This window comes from Takifugu flavidus, chromosome 14 (assembly GCF_003711565.1).
Source record: "Takifugu flavidus isolate HTHZ2018 chromosome 14, ASM371156v2, whole genome shotgun sequence".
NCBI classification, from domain to species: domain Eukaryota; kingdom Metazoa; phylum Chordata; class Actinopteri; order Tetraodontiformes; family Tetraodontidae; genus Takifugu; species Takifugu flavidus.
This window is the reverse complement of record NC_079533.1, coordinates 1200448-1220230: the sequence shown is the minus strand read 5'-3', so window position 1 is coordinate 1220230 and position 19783 is coordinate 1200448. Positions and strand designations below refer to the sequence as shown.

The following is a 19783-nucleotide window of genomic DNA, read 5'->3' as shown; positions in this document are numbered from 1 at the left end:
ACTCGGCCGTCTTTCATATTTGAGCCTTATTGGACTCTTCAAAAATGTCTGTCATGATAAGGTATCACCGTCCTCCCCCGGGCTGGCAGCTGTTGCTGCTGCTAATGCTAATGATGCTGTTGCTGCTAATGCTAACGCTAATGATGCTGCTGCTGCTGCTGCAGAGGCACTAAAGGAGATAAAGGTCAAGCACCCACAAAGGAACTCAGCCTTTGCCCAATACTGGCGCCTGCGCGCTGGCTGAGCCGCCATGCCGATAGTTCCCATTCGAGCGGCGTTTCGGCTCATTCGTCTCCATCAAGTGATCCACGAGGAGGCTCATCCATGAACCTGCAGGGGTCTGTGCTCATCTGGGCATGATGTCAGGCAGGAGACGTCACAAGAATGTGGATGATCCTGACAGCACCATCAACAACAATGCACACTCCCTCTGACACACACACATATGCACACACACTCACACACACCACTGTACACTCCCTGAGTTTGTACTAACAAACCACGATGAACAAGTTTGGAGGAGCTGTTGACTGTTGTGCACTAATGCTGCTTTTGTTACCCATCCAGTCCGAGGTGACTTCACATGGGTAATGTTGTCATGGAGACAGACATTAGTGTGTTAGCTCACACTCACAGGCTCCTTCCATTTCATATGTTGTGAGTCAGTGCACGAGGCTCCTGAACCTTGCTTCTGCTTTCTAAATACAGAGTGTGTGTGTGTGTGTGTGTAAGGGGGGGATGGGGGGGGGGGGCTGCGGTGAAGGTGCCTTTAATTTGAACCTATTTTAACCTACCACTATTTCAAGGTGTCCTGAGAGGAAGTGACTAAGGCCACAGTTGCAGATGTAAATGTTGCTCTCACAGCTTCAACGCCACACAACGGCGGCGGCGGCTGTTCGACCTGGGACAGTCGGGCTGTGTTTGCACGGCCATCGCGCCGCTTGTGTGACCACCTCCCCACCCTACGACACACGGCAACGACGCTAGCGCCCACACGTCCACGCTCAAGACGACAGACCTCGTCCTAAATCCCCATCGACGCTGCTTCTATTTCTGCTGTGGAGAACTAGGCTGAAAGACTGATCCAGTTCAGGGGAGAGAGCGGCCCGGAGGAGACAGGAGCCGTGATGAGTAAAAAATGGGGCCAGCTGAATTTAAAGCACATGTTTTCATTGTTGATCCATCAGCCCCTCCTCTGGTTTCAGCCCATGGTTGTGCGTGCGTGCGTGCGTTGGAGCTGGTGGGAGCGTGAGGAGCAGCGGTGAACCGCTCTGCTGATGCGGCCAGATCCTTCTCCGTTCCTGGAACGGGGTCGTCCCTTTTCCTCTGAAGCCGTATAAACAGTCTGCGTGTGAACGATGGGCTGACGGGCCCAACGGAGGAGGAGAAAAGTGTTTCTTCCTTCTCATTGTGTTTGGGCCTGGACGTGTGTGACAGCAGAGGCCAGTCACGCCGCCGAGCGCCTCAGACTGCAGCGAGGAGAAAGCTGACCACAAATATGCCCGACTGTGGCCGGCGGGCTCCCGGCCGGCTGCTCTCCTCCCTTGCCGTGTGGCCGCAGTGGGAGGAGGAGTGATTTTTTTTTTCCATTCCACTTCCTTTCCCTGCCGCGCCGAAAGGAAACGTGCTGCAGATGTCTGGGAAACAGCACGGGAGGGCTCCGGAGCTCGGAGACGGGTTAGGGTTAGGGAAAACCCGGGAGACCGGGGCTGTTCCCGATCCTGTCGGGAAGTTCGGGTCCAGATAATCCACACAATTTCAACCGGGATCCGCAGTTAACGCCATTCCGGACACGACTGGTCTGATAGTCGCATGTTTTGCTTGACTTTAATGAGGTTTGAGGGTTCTTTAGCAGCAACACTAATTAGTGGAGATGATTTAATCAGTTACCTCCTAACCTGGAGGAGGCCCAAACATCCTTTTAGGCATTTAAACATCATTTTCCAACATGCCAGATAAGAACTGCACAACTGCACAACATCCCAGCCCATCCAATAATCCTACATTTGTTCGCAGATTTGAGTTGAACGTTTGTCAGCGGTGATTCTGATATAATGAGATTAAAACCATCCCGGCCGTCGGTGCGTGAGGATGAATACGTTACAGCAGCACTCTAGAACTTCTAACAGCTTTCTAATCTTCCAAATGTGTGACGGCGAAGCAAACGCCAGGCAGCAGGTTTGATTCATGAGGCTTTTTTGTTTTATTCAAGCCTAATTTTCTCTCCCTAATCAAAAGCCTGAAGGGCGGCGGTGCATTAGGTCCAGCCGGAGGCTGCTAAATATTTGATGGCGGTAGACAAGAAGCATTGTGAAGCATGGCGGGAGCAGACTCAACCTATAGCTCATCAATAATACAGGCCAGGCTTGTTCGTGTGAGACGGTGCTTTAGACGTGCTGGGCCCGAGGCAGTCGGGCTCAGCGAAGCTATTTGTGCTGCGATGAGACCGTCCGGGGCTTCTCCAGCACGTGCTTCTGGTTCACGCCGCCACCTCTCAGCAATAACAACCAGCTGAGCTCCAGCTCGCTCCAGGACGCCGAGGAACCTGCGTGGGATCCTCTGACGCCGAGCTCCGACCTCTGAAAACTGGCAGGAAAATGGCCCACGGAGGTCAAAAACCCAACGCTGGGACACACAAACAACATTATTCTCGTCTTTAACTATGAAACGGGAGGATGATCCGGCGGGAACGCGTCACCGTCAGTAATCTGGGTGCTTATTTTACATAACAGCAGTAAGGATTATGGCCATCATGCTGCGCTCGCTTCTAAATGACCTTTTATCTCCTCTCTCGCTTCATTGCCGTGGTTTGACAGGAATCTGCTGTGAGCGGCATTAAAACTTCACGCTGAGGGACAAACTGACTGTCATAATCTTGCAATCGAACGAGACTTCTGTAATTAGCACGTTTAATGACCGAAATACTGCCGCTTGAGCACTTTACGCCGCCGCGGACGCAGCGCTGTTTGGTAAACTGGGCCTGACAGCCGACTCGTCCACATCCGCCTCAGTCTCTCAGCGCGAGCTGTAAAGCATGAAGACAAGATGTCCGCAGGCTGTCAAAGCGTCTGTCCGGACCCCGGCGCTGCTTCGTGAAGAGACAGCGTGCCAAATACCCACGAGGCACCGCGAGAAGAGAAGTGCTGGAGATTTCTTTTTACTCATTTTCAGCTCAATTTAGCAGCAGTAGCGCAGCCACAGGCTGCAGAGTGAGGCTCCACTAAAGGCTTCAGGGTCCGTCTCCATCATTAGCCTCATCATTATTATCAGCTGGAGTAGAAGTAGCGTCCACACCGTGAGCTACGCCTCAACGCATCTGCTCGTTAATGACAAACGGCTCCTAAACATGCTTTTGTTTCCATCTACAGAGGTCTTCCCTTATCCAGCACCGCTCCGGCTACAGCAGGTGTGCAGAAATGCCTGTTGCCACGGTGACACACCAGCTAAAGGCAGGACACTTCCGAGAAATATCCAACTCACTCAATATAATCTGAAAACAGTCTCATTGATTTCATAAACCTGTAAAAATGAAGTCAGACATGAGAAAATTGGCTCCTTGATCAGTGACGTATGCTGCTAAACGTGTTTTACATGACTTAAATGCTTAGGCTAGCGGGTTAAGGGCATTATTTCTTCAGTGTGGGAACGCTTGGGAACATGTCTGGTATTGTTTCTGAGCCACTTTGTCCACATACCATCCATTCATCAAAAGACAGCTGAGCTCACTGACTACAGCAGCCTCCGGTCTTAAACACACGTTTAAAAACGAGTCCGGCTGAAGCTACGGCAAGAATAAGCCCCAGCCGCCCCGTTCAGTCCAGTTGTGTCATGGATACACATGTGCAATCAACTTGGAGTCAGGCTTGAAGTGGCGAGCGGCTGGCAGCAAATAAATGTGAACACGGATCAGTAAACGCGCTGAAGAGGCAGAAGAATGCTGGGATCAACCAGCAAAGGCGTCGCGGTGGAGCCGACCATTGTGGTGCAGGGCAGAAACACGGAACGCCAGATCGTGTGATCGCCCGCCTGGTTTTAATAGCGCGGCCCGAAATAGGCCGTTTATTGTGCGCCCCACAAGTCACACAGACGAATGAGGCAGAACTAATTGAAAAGAAAGCACTTAAACTGCTCAGTAAAATTGGAAATTAGTGGTTCCAATAAGGTTCTTAATTTAGAGAAACATCTGGGAACAACTGAAGATCTACGATAAAAGGGGTGTCCAGAGGTTGCCTTTCTTTGTTTTTGGCCTTTCCTCATATGCTGACACACAGATCTGACGACAGACCGTGTGAGGAGGCCCGCGGACCCACTGGATCCTGGTCAGACCCAGACTGGGCTCACAAAGGCCTCCAGCACCCCCCAGCTGAGCTCTGCACCTTACAGTACCACAGCGGAGGGAGCCTGCAGGAGCTGGGAGCTAATATGGCTGCATGAGGCCGCGGGCTGGAGCTGGAGCGGCTCGATCCGGGATCCGCTCGTCTCCAGAAGACCGAAGGTGTCAGAGGAATCTCCGACACGGTAGGTGCATCGCCTGGAATGATCCCAGCTGCTGCTGCATTCCAAACGAAACATGCATGACATTTAAACCCGCAGCTTTGTTTTTCCTCTCCTGGTGTTTGTGTTGAAACAGTGTGTGGAGGAAAAGGGAAATGTGCAGTCTGAGGAGTGGAAAGGTCAGACGTCTGCGTCCAAAACAGGTTTTTGCTCTTCAGAATGCTGCGCGTTCCCCAGAATGCTGCGGCGCAGCAACACCCAACACCTGAACATGTTTTCCTTTCCACAAACACGGCCGTCGAGAACATTTCCTATCTCAAATTTGCCGTGATAACCAGATAGGACGGAATAGGGAGTGCACAAACTACATTTTTTCCCTATCACTTTTTTAAAACAGAGATCCATCCTTGTTTGACAGCAAAGAACTCAACATGGTGCAATTCGCCTCCTTTTTTCAGGCAGGACGCAGCACATCACGGAGGCACGCTACGAATGGAACTCCAAAGTTCAGAGCAGATACGGAGGGCTGTGATCCTGGAGCTAATGGAGACATGGAGGGTACAGAAACACACACTCCTCTGATGACAGAGGAGGAGGTCAGTGATTATCAGGCGGCCATCACGCTCACATCTCCAGCAGCAACAGGCAGCTTGTGTGAGCGCTGCTGTCTTTCACACCTCCTCAAAGCGCTGGAAGTTGAAAGATAAGAGCCTGTTAAGGGTTTACCTGATAAAGAAAGACGCTGTGTGTGTTGACACTGCAAACACTAGATAATGGATAGAGGTTTGATCTCATTACTGCCTTAGCAACGTTAGCTTCACTGTACCTGCGTGGAGCTAAAGGTTAACCCTGCCAGTACTCTAATCAGTAACCCGTCTCAGGTGTCTCACCCTCAGGTCACATGACTACATGAACCGCGGTACAACTTAGTTTACTTGACTAAAAGTGCGTTCTTACAACCCCACTTTGCTCCGATATTGAAAGGAACCTTTAGATTGCCGAACAAAAAGCCGCCTCCAAGAATGTGGACATTTGAGCACACATAAAAAAAGAGGTCTTGGGGGATTTCCTGAATAAATGAGCTACAGAGAGAAGAGGAAGAAGCGACCAGGAAAATGAGACCCGGCAGGGTTAGAAATGATGGATCATGGCTGGTTCTGCAGGGTCATGGGGTGAAGACTTGTATGAGGGGAAACGCGTCTGCTCGGTGGTAAAATGTGGTGTGGCCACATGAAAGAAGCTGCTCTGGCAGAAGAAGGAAGTCTGTCTAATTCTGCCTGTTACTATTACAGACGTGGGCTCACTCGGAGCCTAAAGAACACACAGACTGTTTTCTCACAGTGGTGAAGTGGTCCACCAGGACGTGGACCTAAAGAGAATCGCAGCACATCTGTGGGAACCCTGTCTGGAAGGAGCCCGCCTGCTCCCCTGCTGTCTGATGTAGCACACGGAGAAAAACCATTCTCACAGTTACACAGGTTCTTCTGAAAGCTGCTGAGCCGGTTCCATTCTGCAGCCCACGAAGTTCCGCTAATCTAAGCAGCGTCTCATTGCAGGGAAGAAGCGCCACCAAAAGAAGGAAGATGCGAGTCCTCATGGCTGCTGCTGCTGCTTTTGGGCCGGCGTGGCTCCGTACCTGAGCGCTGAGACCGAAAGGGGACAGGCAGGATTGCACCCTCCCCGCTGTGCCTCAGGCCCCCGGACACTCACCCTGGGTAAAGTACAGGACTGGGAATGAACCCTGCCCAGTCGGGCTGTCAGACTGGATTGATGGTGCATCACAATGAGCTTCCCTTAAGAAGATTATGGCTGGTTATTACCACACAGTCATCCGTGTCTGAGGTGTCAAAGTTCGCATGCGAGGGTGCTGCCACTGTCCAATGGGACGGGACCCCCCCCCCCCAAACAGACAGGAACTTGATAAACTGTCTGCAGGACCTCTAATCTGCAGGTCCTGTCATTTCTTGATGGCAGATTAGCCTGCAGACATTACCGCTTTTTCAAGCTTAGAGGTGGGTGCACACGGGAGGGGGGGGGGGCGGCTGGAATTAACACACACCAGGGTTTACTCACCTCCCCAGCAAATAAGGTTAAGTGCTGAGTGTCTGCCGCGCATATTCTCATAAAAAAACAGCTCTTAATCCTTCCTTTACCATAAGCTGTCGAGGAGCTTGGGCTGTCTGGGACTCTCTGGGGCTTCAGGGAGACCAAAAAATAGGATTTAAGGTTTCAAAGCCACCACCAATTAAATTAAACAGACGCACTCTGATGCAGCCTTAAAAACCAAATTTAGGAATAAATGGCGACTCTTCCAGCTCTGCTCCTCGTTCATTCCCTCACACACACCTCCTCTGCATCACAGACGGTCATAAAAACACCCGCAGGCCTCTGAAGAGAGCAGCCCGGGTCAGGTCAGGCCCAGCAGCTGAGCAGCTGAGGCCCGAGGTCCCACTCAACTGTTGCTCACACCCTCGTCCCCCTTAGCAACCAGCATAATCACGGTCTCTTCTGCGCCCCTTCGCACGGCAAGCGATGAAATCCCGATTCGCGGTCTTACCTTCCCCGGCTCAGACGAGCTGGGCTGGAGGACGCGTTGTGAGAGAGGAGCAGACGTTCTAAAGGGACTCGCCAGAGTGTCGGCGGGAGGAGACGGAAACATCAGCGCGTTCACGTATTAGTCGATTAGATTCATCTTAGACGGTGACGGGACCCTTAGAGAGGTGCAGGAGGAGACCTCGCTGGAGGACGTGCGTCCAAACTGGGACTCTGTGTGTGTGTGTGTGTGTGTGTTGATGATGGTGCAGCAGAATGGGCCGGTGTCTGGGGTGGTCACCCTCTGTCTCCGTGACAATGCTGCAGTCAGCTGCACACGCTACTGTAACGGCTGCCGGTACAAAGACCTTTTGACGTTCAGCTCGAGTGGATGCTGGTCCGGGGGGGGGGGGCAGGACGGTGCTGGACCATTGCTCAAGCTCAAAGCTGCATCCACCCCCCCCACTGGCATACAACCGGAGGAAATGGTAAAATGTGTGTGTTGGGAGGGGCACTTGTAGAAATAAATCTTCCAAATAAGGTGTGTTTGAACTGTTTTGCTTCTGCACGTGAAGAAAACACAAGCATGGAAATCACTCGTGTTGTCGTCATCGAGGAGGAGATGTGCCTGACACGGCGCCCTGCCTCGTCTCTGAAGTAAAGGTCGTGACCTCCCCACATATTAGCCTCACACACACACACACACACACACACACCTGCGAAAAGTTGTGTTTTTACTTGGACACAGATGAGGAGGCTTCCTATTCCATAAAGACTCCCAGCTGAGGCGGGTGCACGTGGCTGCCCCTGGTAACCCTGCACCCGTGGACCCTGCTGTGATACAGCAGCACAAGCCCACACTACTACACCTCCACTCACGTGCACGCACCTCACTCCCCCGCCCCCCCGTGCTGGTGCCACCTCTCAATGAGGGCTTCCTCCGACGGAGACAGCAGATCAAATCCCAACACGGAGACGGACTCGTGCGCGGCTAAAAGCGAGGCTGCAGCTATTCGAGTGTTGCCTGGAGATGCGGCCTTAGATACAGGACGGGAGCGAATTCTCGGTGTGGCTTCTGCAGCTCGGCCTTCCCTCTGATAACGATCCTTGCGCTGGCCCGAGGCTCTGCAGCTCGACTCAAATTTAGAGTTGACAGACTGGACCTGGAGCCTCGGGCGTGGAGCTACTTGAGTGTACATACTGCTCTTTTTGACTCCCCAGAGGCCGCAGCGTGAAATCCTACACACCCTCACGCTAGCAGTATTAGCAGAGGCAAATGCTGATTTAAGTGTAGCAATTTTCTTTGACACTTCTGTCCTACTCAAATAAGGCTCTTTAAGCAGGGCTGCGTGTCTCTGAACAGAAGAGCCCTCTCTCTCTCCACGGCTTCCCTCCAGCTCCGTGTTGCAGCATTATTTTAACCCTTTCACCACCCCGGTTTAGGAGTCCCAAATAACACAAAGCACAACTGCCAGTGGCTGAGTGAAGTCGTTTTAAGCTGATCCACCAATTGTGACAACAGTGGGTGATTAGCTTGATCAAAAGAAGAGCTGAAGAATCGATTCCTTAAACTAAAAACTGGACTTGAGTGAACATAATGCAGGGTGAGCCCAATATTTTGATTAGATCTACGTTAACCTATTGATAAAATGAAGGACCGTGCATTGCTCACAATCTGGTCGATCCCTGGTTTCTATGTGCGCGTCATTCTGCACTTTGATTCGGCTGAGGTGAAGAAATGCGGATAGTTGATGGGGCCTGAGAGCGCAGGGCTGCTGCAGTCACCGTGCTGCCCATTCCCCTCCATCTCTCCCGCTAATGAATGGCTGATTCTTCCCTCATAATCTCCCTCTTCTTTCACTCACAAACACGGGTGCGAACCAATGAGCGCACAGCCCAAATCACACCAGGGACGAGACGCCGGGCTCGCTGCCACTGATCGATGTCCAATTTTCCTTGTTGGCTCGTGTCGAATCGCCTCAATTGAATCTTAATCACGTATTTTCTAATAGTCTGAACACGTGGGCTGTTCAACAGGATAAACTACGAGGGGAAACGCGGAGACAGCACCGGTCAGACTTGAGGTTTTGGCAGATTGTCCAGTGCGTTTGGCCGAGCCCATTGTTCCGCCCGTCTGCGCCGAGGTGAGCGCTGAACAGGCAATTAATGCGCGGACTCTCCCCTCACACCCCCTCCGAGAGGAGACCGGCACAAAGCTCCCCTCGAGCTCCCGATGCAGCACGGCAGAGACAGAGGTCTTACCTGCTACTGTGTATCTATCCATGTAATTGAGGACGTTCCCAAAACTGAGGATTCCGGCGGCGGCGGTGGGTGAGCGGCATCTGAGCAGCGCGGCGCGGAATTTCTGGCCCGGCTTGCACGGGTGAAGGTCCGGGTTGGATTTCAGTCCGGGGCTCATGCTGCCCGAGAGCGTGCGCACCTCATCCGAACTGCTGCAGCCTTCCATCTCGCATCCATCGCTCTCCACGCACATTTTCTGGCACGAAAGCTCCAGCGCAGGCGGTGGGAGAGGAAAGAGAACCTGAAGGTGGAGAAGAGTTGAGCGGGTATCCGGGCTCGGCGGCGGCCTCCTGCTGGTGCTGCTGCGGGATTCAGTGGAGCTGTTGTCTCGAGTGTTGAAGCGCAGCGCTCAGACTGGACGGGCTCATGTTCCCCAGCAGTGCGCGCTGACGGACGGGCTATGCGCTCCTCGCTTTTCTCATTGAAGCTGGAGCTGGAGCGCGGGGGGGCGTGGCCCGTACGGGATAAGCCCCGCCCCCCACGCAGTCCCGCAGCACCCGCACCTGATCCTGCGTGCGGGATATGAGCGTGCGCGGATGACAACGCCTCCGCCTTGTTTGTGGACGAGGCCAGAGGTGGTTAATTGGTGCGCAGCTCGCGTATCTGCATGTTTGTCCGTTTTTCTTCGCAGAAATCTGGCAGTCGTATATGAGGTCAGTGTGCTGCACACGCGCGCGCCCGCAGCTGCAAACACTGGCCCTGGTTTAGGAATGTCTTCAATATTCCTTCATACCGGTGTGTCCGGACGTGTGATCAAAGTTTACCGAGACGGATGGGATTATCAAAGGTGCTACAGAAACAGAGAGGGCAGCAAATAAAAGCCCCACAACAGTGAGGCCCATTTTAATTAGGTTAGAGCAGCGCAGAGCCCACACAGGGGCGCAGGTCCCGCTGCTGCTTGCCTCATACAGAACCTCCATTTGGGCCGACTGGAAGCCACGTGTCACAATCAACACGCTCGTTTCATCTTTAGCAGCATACAGAAAGAATTGGTCATAAAAGGAAATCAGAGCCCTGGGTGATGGGCACCAACCGTAAAGAGGACAAACGGACCTGCTTTATTTCAGGAAGTGAGCTAATACAAGTTAATTTAAGTGTGAAGCTGTGTAACCCATGACGACGCCTCTAATGGAGATAAAGCAGATTTTTGCACACGTTAATTCAGGGTTTTGATGGTAAAACCCGTCCCTCCGTGAGGACAGCATTCACCCAGAGCTGCTCCTGGACATGGGAAACACCCCCAATCTGTGAGAGGCTGAAGTCAGGTGTCCCCGAGAGCAGCCGGGCAGCGCCAGCACGGAGCTGCTACGTCACTCCTGCTCTCGGCCTTCCTGCTGGCTGCAGCGTAAACACAGGAGGGGGACGTTCATCCGCTCGGCTACCAGAAGATCGAGACAATCGGCTGCTTCCATCCGCCCGCCGCGGCTCCTGAGAACCCCCTCTGCTGCGGAGAAGCAGCGAGTTGATGGATGGAGAAGATCGCTGAGGGTGACACGAAATATTGGTGGGTCGAATTTACAGGAGAAACCGAGCCTCCTCGCGCCAGTGGGGGGGTTTGTGGACCAGTGTGTCCTTTCAAAGCCTTGGGCTGGAACGCTGGATGCAAACAGGAAGGACAGAAACAATCGAGTGATGCGGGAATTGTTTTCCTAATGCTGCACTGGAATACGGGAGCAGCGGGGGCAGGATCAGAGAAAGGGGCCACGTCAGCCTGTGGCCTGGTGTGGAAGCGTCCTGGGAAGGAGCCCCAGTAAACAGCCGTCCTGCTCCTGCTCCTCCACCTCCCCTCTTTATTTGGGGGGTGCTTTATATGCGGCTCATGTCTGTGGGATCCTGCGTGCTCCAGAATGGCCCAGTGAACCTGGATCTGTCTCCGGCAGGGCTCTGCTGCGAGGCCACTGCCCAGCCTTCCTTCCTGCCGCAGCTTGGGGCCAGGCTTCCAGTGCAGGATGGGAGATAACCCCGTAATCGCCGGGCCCAGCTTCTGCCTGACGATAAGGCCTGTTTCTGTGGCGGTCTGTCTGTGGCTGTCTGTCTGTGGCTGTCAGTGAGGTTTAAATGTCCCAGCGACACGTGCCGCTCCTGCTTTTAACCTCTGTCAGCGTCCCTCCACACATGTCGAGTGGTTCTGACGAGCACAGGACGAGCCTTTCGTGTCTCAGTCCGCTACACTTCCAACCGCTCGTCCCTTTCCTGTACGACAAACCGGTGGCCCAGTTTTCCCCCAGTTCATTAAAGAGCCACAGCAATTCCCAGTTGTTAGCTTTGGGAAAAACAAGCATCAACACATTTATTGTTTGGGCCCTTTTCTATGGATTTAACGCGCATGTGTGTTCTAGTTTATTGTAGACAGGAAACTAAAAGGACAAGAGCGTTGGGACAGTGGGACGTCCTGCGCGCTCTAATGGGACCACCCCGCGTCTCTCACGCGTTTGTTTGTGGAGCCGTGACTGTGGAGGCCTCGCTCGGCCTTGAGGTGTGGCCATTCCGACCTCTCCTGGTCTCTGTTGACCTCCTGACCTCTGGGCCTGGCACCAGCCCCTCCTCTGCTCCGCCGCAGCCTCGGGACACCGAGCGTCCTGCAGCGGAGCAGCTGAGGAGCGCAGCAAATCTGGGCCGACTTTGACATCATCCCAATATAGACTTCATGGGCGCAGACAAGACTAGTTAATTATTCATTTGACAAGTTACATTCTTGGATCTTTGAGGGCCGGCGAGCGCTCATTGTCTCCCTGCCTGACATGTTTGTTTTCCTTCTTTTTCCTAAATGGGAGAAGCCTAATTGGAGGAATCGGAGCCGTTCCGTGGCTGCCGGGAGGCCAGATCTGGGCAACGCTCATATTTATAGGTTGCTCGGCTCTCCATAATTGCCTGTCTGTGAATCAGCTCTCTCCAGGCCAGCGGCCGGCAAAACCTCTGAAGCCGGAACGCTAAATACACGGAGCAGAATGTGCATGTGGCCTTCCAGGACTCCCCACACACATGGCTGCATTCCCACTCTGCCCACATTTGTATTCCCTGATCCACTCACGGACATTTGCATAGGTCAGGGGTGGTTAGGGTGGTTAGGGTTGGTTAGGGCTAGGGTTGGTTAGAGTTAGGGTTGGTTAGTGGTTAGGGTTGGTTAGGGTTAGGGTTGGTTAGGAGTTAGGGTTGGTTAGGGTCAGGGTTGGTTAGGGTGGTTAGGGTTGGTTAGGGTTGTTAGGGTTGGTTAGGGCTAGGGTTGGTTAGAGTTAGGGTTGTTAGGGTTGGTTAGGGTTGTTAGGGTTGGTTAGGGGTTACGGTTGGTTAGGGTTGTTAGGGTTGGTTATGGTTCTCAGGGTTGATTAGGGCTAGGGTTGATTAGGGATAGGGTTGGTTAGGGTTAGGGTTGGTTAGAGTTAGGTTTGGGGTTGGTTAGGGTTGGTTAAGGTTAGAGTTGGTTCAATCTGAAGCAGTATTCAGATTTTCACATGTTTAGACACTAGGGTTGTTAGGGTTACGGTTGGTTAGGGTGGTTAGGGTTGGTTAGGGTTGTTAGGGTTGGTTAGTGCTAGGGTTGGTTAGAGTTAGGGTTGTTAGGGTTGGTTAGGGGTTAATGTTGGTTAGGGTTGTTAGGGTTGGTTATGGTTCTCAGGGTTGATTAGGGCTAGGGTTGGTTAGGGCTAGGGTTGGTTAGAGTTAGGTTTGGGGTTGGTTAGGGTTGGTTAAGGTTAGAGTTGGTTCAATCTGAAGCAGCATTCAGATTTTCACACGTTTAGACACTAGGGTTGTTAGGGTTACGGTTGGTTAGGGTTGTTAGGGTTGATTAGGGCTAGGGTTAGCACTAACCCTGTTTACCACTGAGGGGCTAGCCCTCTCATCTTGTGTGACTTCATGCATTTTTGCGTCCTCAGATGTTGCACGTGTGCACTTCCTGTCACCTCCTCTCTGACCCCCCTTCAGCTGTTCATTGGTCACTTTTGTTCTTTCACACACACTAGACACACAAACCAGCGTCCAGGGGACCAACGCCCCTCTGCTTCTATGAAAAATATCAAATAAGTGTGAAGAGCTATGATGCAACTGTCCTAAGCAGAGATGATCAGTGGGTGGAGGGGGGCTCTTCCTCTCCATGATGTCATGCCCCAGCAGCAGTTTACTGATGATAAGCGGAAAGTACAACTTCCACCAGATGCACAAATGTGGTTTGACTCGTCTTATCATGGCGCTGCGGCTGATCGCTGGAAGGGCTGAATACCAAACAAAAAAGATAAGTTATCTTCTGAGCTCCTGCTAATATTTGTGACGTAAATGAGCCGTTTCCAGTTCTCAGTGAGCTCATGGTAGCATCCTGATTGACTCCTGACCAGTCCAGGGTTCCAGTCATCCACGTCTGTGTGACTGTTTCACGCTCCCCAAATAAACACTGACTGTATCCACTCGCTGCCTTCAGCTCCCTCATTGATCGGACAATTTATTAGCCATTGTGACAGTTTCCTGTGCAGCCAGGGCTGGACAGGGGAAACCAAGAGGTATGCCGATAAAGTGCTCCAAGCGCTGCTCACAATGCCCATTGTGTTTTAATTGCAGGTCGAAACTGTTACCTCCAGAATGTTTTCCACATACCTTTCAGCATGCCTGTGGCATTGTTTTGCCCGGTGCGTGTCAATTTACTCCTTTAACAAACTGATTAGTCACATAATGTCTGGAAAAAACAAGGCTGGGGCCAGAATGTTCAAAAACAAAAGGAAATCCCAGCGAATTCCACAAGAAGGTCGTTAACGCCTCAACAATGGGTTGGCATCTTTGAACCCCTGCGCTCATTTGTTAACGTCAAGGAAATATTTGGTGGCCGATGCAGCTGGAATGTTCGACCAAGTTCACATCTCCAGACAACAAACAAGATGATTGAACGGATCCCTCATGCAGCGTATGTTCCTTTTACGTTCTCTCGTCATGATGGAGGGAACATCTAATATTTGCCACCAGTAGGGCTGTGAGTGGAGTGATTACAGCTCAAAGCTGTGTCCTACGTTCTAAATGAGTAAATATTGAAGCTTATACCACAGCTAGGGGGCGTTCTTCGGCCCGACGCTAAGCAAAGGTTAACAAGAACTTTAATTTGAACCAAAGGCAATCTGAAGTTGTTTATTCCAAATAAACAACAGCGGGATGAATGAGGGAGGGACAACGTGTCCTCAGCGTGTCTGTTGTTGACACTAATGTTGGACTGTGGATCCACTGAAGCTGTGGGTGTTTCTGAGGAGGCCCCCGGAGCAGCTGGGTGGAGACCCCTGAAGATACTGGGTCCATAGAGTTGAGCCTTCCTCTCAGGACCGTCTCCAGGACCGCCCCTGAAGAGCTGATTGGACCTCGGGTGGGTTTAAATAAGTGGCTGGTGCAGCTCAGCTCCTGCATAACCTTGACCTTTGAACTCTGCTCCAGTCCAGACATGAAACCAGCAAGAGCCACTCTGACAGGCAGCAGAAGGGAGCTCCCAGAGGCAGAGCGGTGTTGTCTTTGTGTCCCGTTCCTTCCTTCTGAGCTGGGGGACGATGATGAATGTGGCCTTCCCTGACCTCAGAGGAGGTCACGGACCTGCACTCACAACGGAGAGTGTCTGAAGTTCACTTAAATAGAGTTTGAGTGTCAGAGGTGGGCTGTGACACCATCACTCAGACAACAGTGAGAGGAGCCCGACGGGCCCCAGAACTCTGGGAATTATCAGGTGAAAGAACAGGTGAGACTCTCTGTTTCCTCCTGTTTGATGCTACAATCAGGTTAAATCCAGGTGTTGATGCCAAACGTCTCAGCAACAACATGATCGACCTCCTTTACCTGCCTTTAGCCACATGCTGCAGGGGGTTCCCATCTGCCAGAGCTTCGGTGACAGCGCCCCCTGCAGACCACAGTAAAGGTTGCATCCATGCTGTGACCCTCAGGCCACGATTATCCTCTATTTACATTCACTCCCACTTGGCTCATGGTTTGTTGGCTAAAGAGCAGGAAGGCGATGTAGTGTAACGCACATGTCTGAAAGCTGACAACGTTTATTATTTATTCCACAATCTCAAATGTTTCTACATTTCTGTTAGGACCTAAAATCAACGTTGCGCCTGTTTGCCCCGGAAGGATGTGGAATTAGATACTTTTGACAGGGGATTTAAGTCAAATAATGCAGACGGTACATTTTTACAGAAGTGCAGCAGCAGCACCACCTAGCGGACAGACATCAACAACTACGTTACACACAATGGATTGTAGATCCTTTTATGCTGTGTCATCATTACAGTCACCATGACAACCAGTACAACCAGTACAACCAGAACAACCAGCACAACCAGCACACTGACAACGATGCATCTTTTATGTCTTCTGGATGCTCTGGTCCACTGAAGGCTCCACTGTAGGATCCATCGGTGGTGAAGGATGCACAGCTGGTTCAACACACACACCACACACGCACACACACACACACACACACACACGGTAAAGTGAAGAGGTGTGTAGTTAGTGATGATGCACATCAGAGCGGACACCGTAACAACCATGATCTGTGTGCCAACAGGTGTCGTTAGCTTGGCTGGTGCCATTTAACTGATTCCTAAAGCTGCGCAGCAAATCTACCTTCAAGGAACTGCAGCACGGCCTTGCGGTCGTCGTTAATGTAGAAGACGGCGACGAGGTAAAACAGTCCGCCGATGAAGCCAACAGCTGGGCAGATGGTGATGCTGTACTGCAGACTGTGGAAGCTCCAGGCCGACGTCTCCGGGTTCGAGCGATAAATGGCGTCAGAGATCTGCCGATGCGGGTGTGGGGACAGCATTAATACCCTCGGACACACAGAGAGGTCAAGCCCAGAGAACATCTCACCGCTCCGACGATGTGTGGGACTCCCGCAGTCGCCCAGGAGGTGGATGAACATGACCTGGAGGGCTTCAGCTGTGGACCGCCTGTTCGGTATCACAATGTACTGGAGCCAGAAGTGACACCTTCTTACCACAACGTCCCTCAGCAATGGTTCATATTGGGGTTTAGGCAGGAGAACTCACCAGCAGGATGTCGGCCATGACGGCCCAGTTCATTGCAACCAGTGCTTGCCCTAAAAAAGCAAAGACCTGGAACAAAAAAAGGACGTTGACGCCGATCAGTTGCTGTTATTCTGCTTTGCTTCATATGTATTTAGGCCTATTTCCTTGGAGCAACACATTGACATGTGAGGGACGGATGACTGAGTGAGCAAGCTGACCCCTGAGCAAGGCACCAAACCCCTAAATGCTGGTTACAGACTCTTCAGAGTTTACTCCCCAGGCTTGCTGTGCGCTAGCATCATCTTTATCTGGTGCAGCGTCCTCATATCAGTCATCAGTTCATCGCGGGCCTGACAGGAAGCAGCAGATTTGAGCTCGACAGACGTGTTCCTCTCACATAAGCTGTGGCGACGCTTGTCGATGCTGTAAATATGGAGGCGATGAGGCAGGGGACAGATGCCAGCAGGCCTACGGCACAGATGAGAGGATCCACGTGCGGCAGCCTGTCCCTAAATGAGCGTGATAAAAGAGTCCCAATAGAGCCGCCCAGAACCCCCGTCACTATGGTCACCACTCCGAACCCGTAACTGTACCCAGAGGAGAGACGACTTAATAAAGGTTTGCATTTGTGAAGGAAGACGTGCAGATGAGCACCTGTCTGTGGACAGGCAGGACCCGTCCTGGCAGTGCAGCCCCTGAAAGACCCGAGCTCTGCTCAGGAAGGTGGGCATCCAGAACGCCAGGGCCCCCAGGTTGAAGGTCGAAGCTGTGATCCCCAGTGTGGACCACACGTAACTTTTTCTAGCGTCAGAGGGGCAGAAATATCACTGAAACGCTTCAAATATGGAACAAAATGAGGGAACTGGGAGAGATCACGTAAATGAGTGAAACAGTTCAACGACTAGGATGAGTTCTCCCTGTCCCACATTTTCAGGAGGTACTTGACGTCCTCCAGGTAAGAGCTCTGCTGCCGGACTCCCTCTCCCTGGGTTTCAGCAGCGCCTCGTGGGGGGTTGGGGCAGAAGAAGAACAACAAGGCGATGCCCACCAGACCAAAGATGGGATTAATCTGACGGTACAAGGAACAGAAAGAGGCGTGACACCGCGTATTAGCTAAGATTATTAGCTAACGTGACGCTGAAGCTGCCCTTACCCTGAAAGCCCAGTGCCAGTCTCCTGTTTGAGAGGCAACTCCTGCTCCGATTATGAACCCGAGACCACTGAAAACACAAACAATGCTAAATAAAATCCTTTCTATGACTGTGTATTGATGCCAGCTGACCTAGCGACCTGTCGTCTGTATGTGCTAAAGGTCGGCTACGTTATCACCCTCCAGAGCCTTTAAACATATTCACATCTACAGTACGTGCTTCTGTTTCCTCCTGTAATAAAGTAGTAATAACTCTGTCCACCATGCTCTTACATACATTTCCTGAGGCTGAACCTTGCGCCGCTACCATGGTTGCATCAGTTCTGCTTAGGAAATCTGCTCTTCTCTAGTATCACAGTGGATACGTGGCCACTTTATATTTAAGACATAAACACCAAAATGTGAGCCAGAACTGAACAGAAGCAGAATTTCCCGAGTTCTATTCATTCCAGGAAGGAAAATATGTGTTGATAAAAGAAATTGTCTGTATCATTTGATTTGAATGCGACATTATCGTGTGAATTTCATCATTCGGAGGACGTGTAACCTTCCCACGGGGATCAGGATGTAGAAGGCACAGATCATGAGGCTCCTCCTGGCCCCAGTAAAGAGGTCTGCGATGAGGGTGGGAGCGACGGTGGTGTAACTGGCTTCTCCTATCCCGACCAAGGCCCGCAGCAGCATCAGGGCCCAGAAATACTGACGAGCAGGATAACACTCAGCAATAAGCAAGTCAAACAAGTCAGACGCATTTGCTAGCAGGCTCCATATTTACTTTGGGATAGATATATGTCTATATAAGTATTTATATACATGTTAGCCCTGCAGCGTCTAGAAGGTGGAATGTTCTCACTGCAGCACAGAAAAGTTGCTGCATGTTTTTCTCTTACCGACTCTGTGACGAAAGAGCAGCAGAAGGATGTTAAGGTCCACATAATCAAACCCGCAATCATGATGTACTTCCTGTTGTAGCGGTCGCCGAGGTAACCAAAGACAGGAGCCAAGAGTAAGAAACTGCAAATGAAGACTGCAAGCACGCATCATTAATAACCTCACGGCATCTCCGAGGGGGCATCTGCTGCCACATTTCAACAGATTTTAGAGCTAAAGTGGCACCTGTCTGGAGCAGAGCAGCCGTGCCATCACTGAGAGCAAAGTATGCTTGAATGTTGGGGAGGACGCCTGTTTGGGAAGGAGCAGGTTAGATTGTACAGCACAAGCATTCATGCTGCATGTTGCACACACACACACACACACAGAGACCCCAACATGTACCTGCTATTGTGTATCTTTCAATATAGTTGACCAAGTTGACGTAGCAGAGGACAGCCATGGCCACGTATGCGCTGCGCAGGGATGCAGCCCATTGCTGCCCGGCCTCGGGCGTCAGTGCTGCGCGGCTGTTCTGCAAGGAGCCATAATGGGGACTCTCGAGGCTCATCTGAGCCGGAGACGCTGGCTCATCTGACATGGTGATCACGCTCTCTTCTCCTGAAACTGGAGCAGAGAAACGCCAAGAGTTTCTTGGGAATTAGTTCATTTAGTTTGAGGCAACGTGCCACCACGAAGCAACGATTGTAACAACCGTAAGAGTGGACTGTTGCACAGAAGAGGGTGAAACAGGAAAGGAGCGCATGAACAAACAGCTTGAGATGAAGATTCAGCTAAACAAAGGTCGACTGCAGACACCGACTGGTTAACTAAGAGCCACTGTATGAAACAACAGCAATAACTGCACAGCTATCTATCTATCTTTATCTATCGACTATCGATTTGACACAAATGATCAGTCCTTCAGTTTTCAACTTAAAATGTGCTCCCTACTTGTTGGGTCCTTGCGGTGTTTTCTGAGTTTACTCCATGTTTCCAGTCATGCTTGTTTGTGCTGTGGATGAGCTCAAACAAGGTTCAGCTCAATTGTGCCTGTAGAGATATTTAGTTAGTAATGGGCCACCTCCTCTAGCTCGGTCACATGTCTCCACACAGCCCTCTATGTCCTGGACCACAAGTTATGTATACGTACGAGGAAGACACTGACACTGTCTCCTTAAGAAAGAACAATGCATGTACTCAAGTGCTTCAGTATAGTCACAGAATACTTTTAATACTTCTTACTTTAGGTACTTTACTTGAGAACTTTCAGGTTTCTTGCTCTCCTCTTCCATTCATCTAAATTTTGAAAGAAAAAAAAGAGTAAAATGCGGTCTTTTAATAAGTCAATAATCTTCAGCGCGACACGTATTGCATTTTCAAGAAACGCGGTGACCCCTTATTGTTAGAGAAACGTATTGATCGGTGATAAACCGCTATGAAT

The 19783-nt window shown here is 51.4% G+C and overlaps 2 protein-coding genes across 2 annotated transcripts in view; both read right to left on the bottom strand.

The window, feature by feature from the left end:
• Positions 1 to 9739, bottom strand: part of spns2 (SPNS lysolipid transporter 2, sphingosine-1-phosphate) — a 42095-nt gene extending 32356 nt beyond the window's left edge. The window contains exon 1 of the mRNA XM_057053950.1: positions 9289 to 9739. Coding sequence (XP_056909930.1) covers positions 9289 to 9520 — 232 coding nt within the window. The 5' untranslated portion in view covers positions 9521 to 9739. The remainder of the gene's footprint in view (positions 1 to 9288) is intronic.
• A 5803-nt stretch (positions 9740 to 15542) lies between these two features.
• On the bottom strand, positions 15543 to 19603 carry LOC130537274 (protein spinster homolog 3-like). The gene is given in 15 exon segments (XM_057053951.1): positions 15543 to 15725; positions 15916 to 16087; positions 16162 to 16179; positions 16181 to 16261; positions 16341 to 16406; positions 16717 to 16906; positions 16974 to 17120; positions 17246 to 17388; positions 17473 to 17539; positions 18017 to 18168; positions 18360 to 18496; positions 18586 to 18651; positions 18745 to 18966; positions 19294 to 19392; positions 19585 to 19603. Coding segments are annotated over 13 exon segments (1506 nt in total). The 5' UTR covers positions 18941 to 18966; positions 19294 to 19392; positions 19585 to 19603; the 3' UTR covers positions 15543 to 15654.
• Positions 19604 to 19783: the final 180 nt, after the last annotated feature.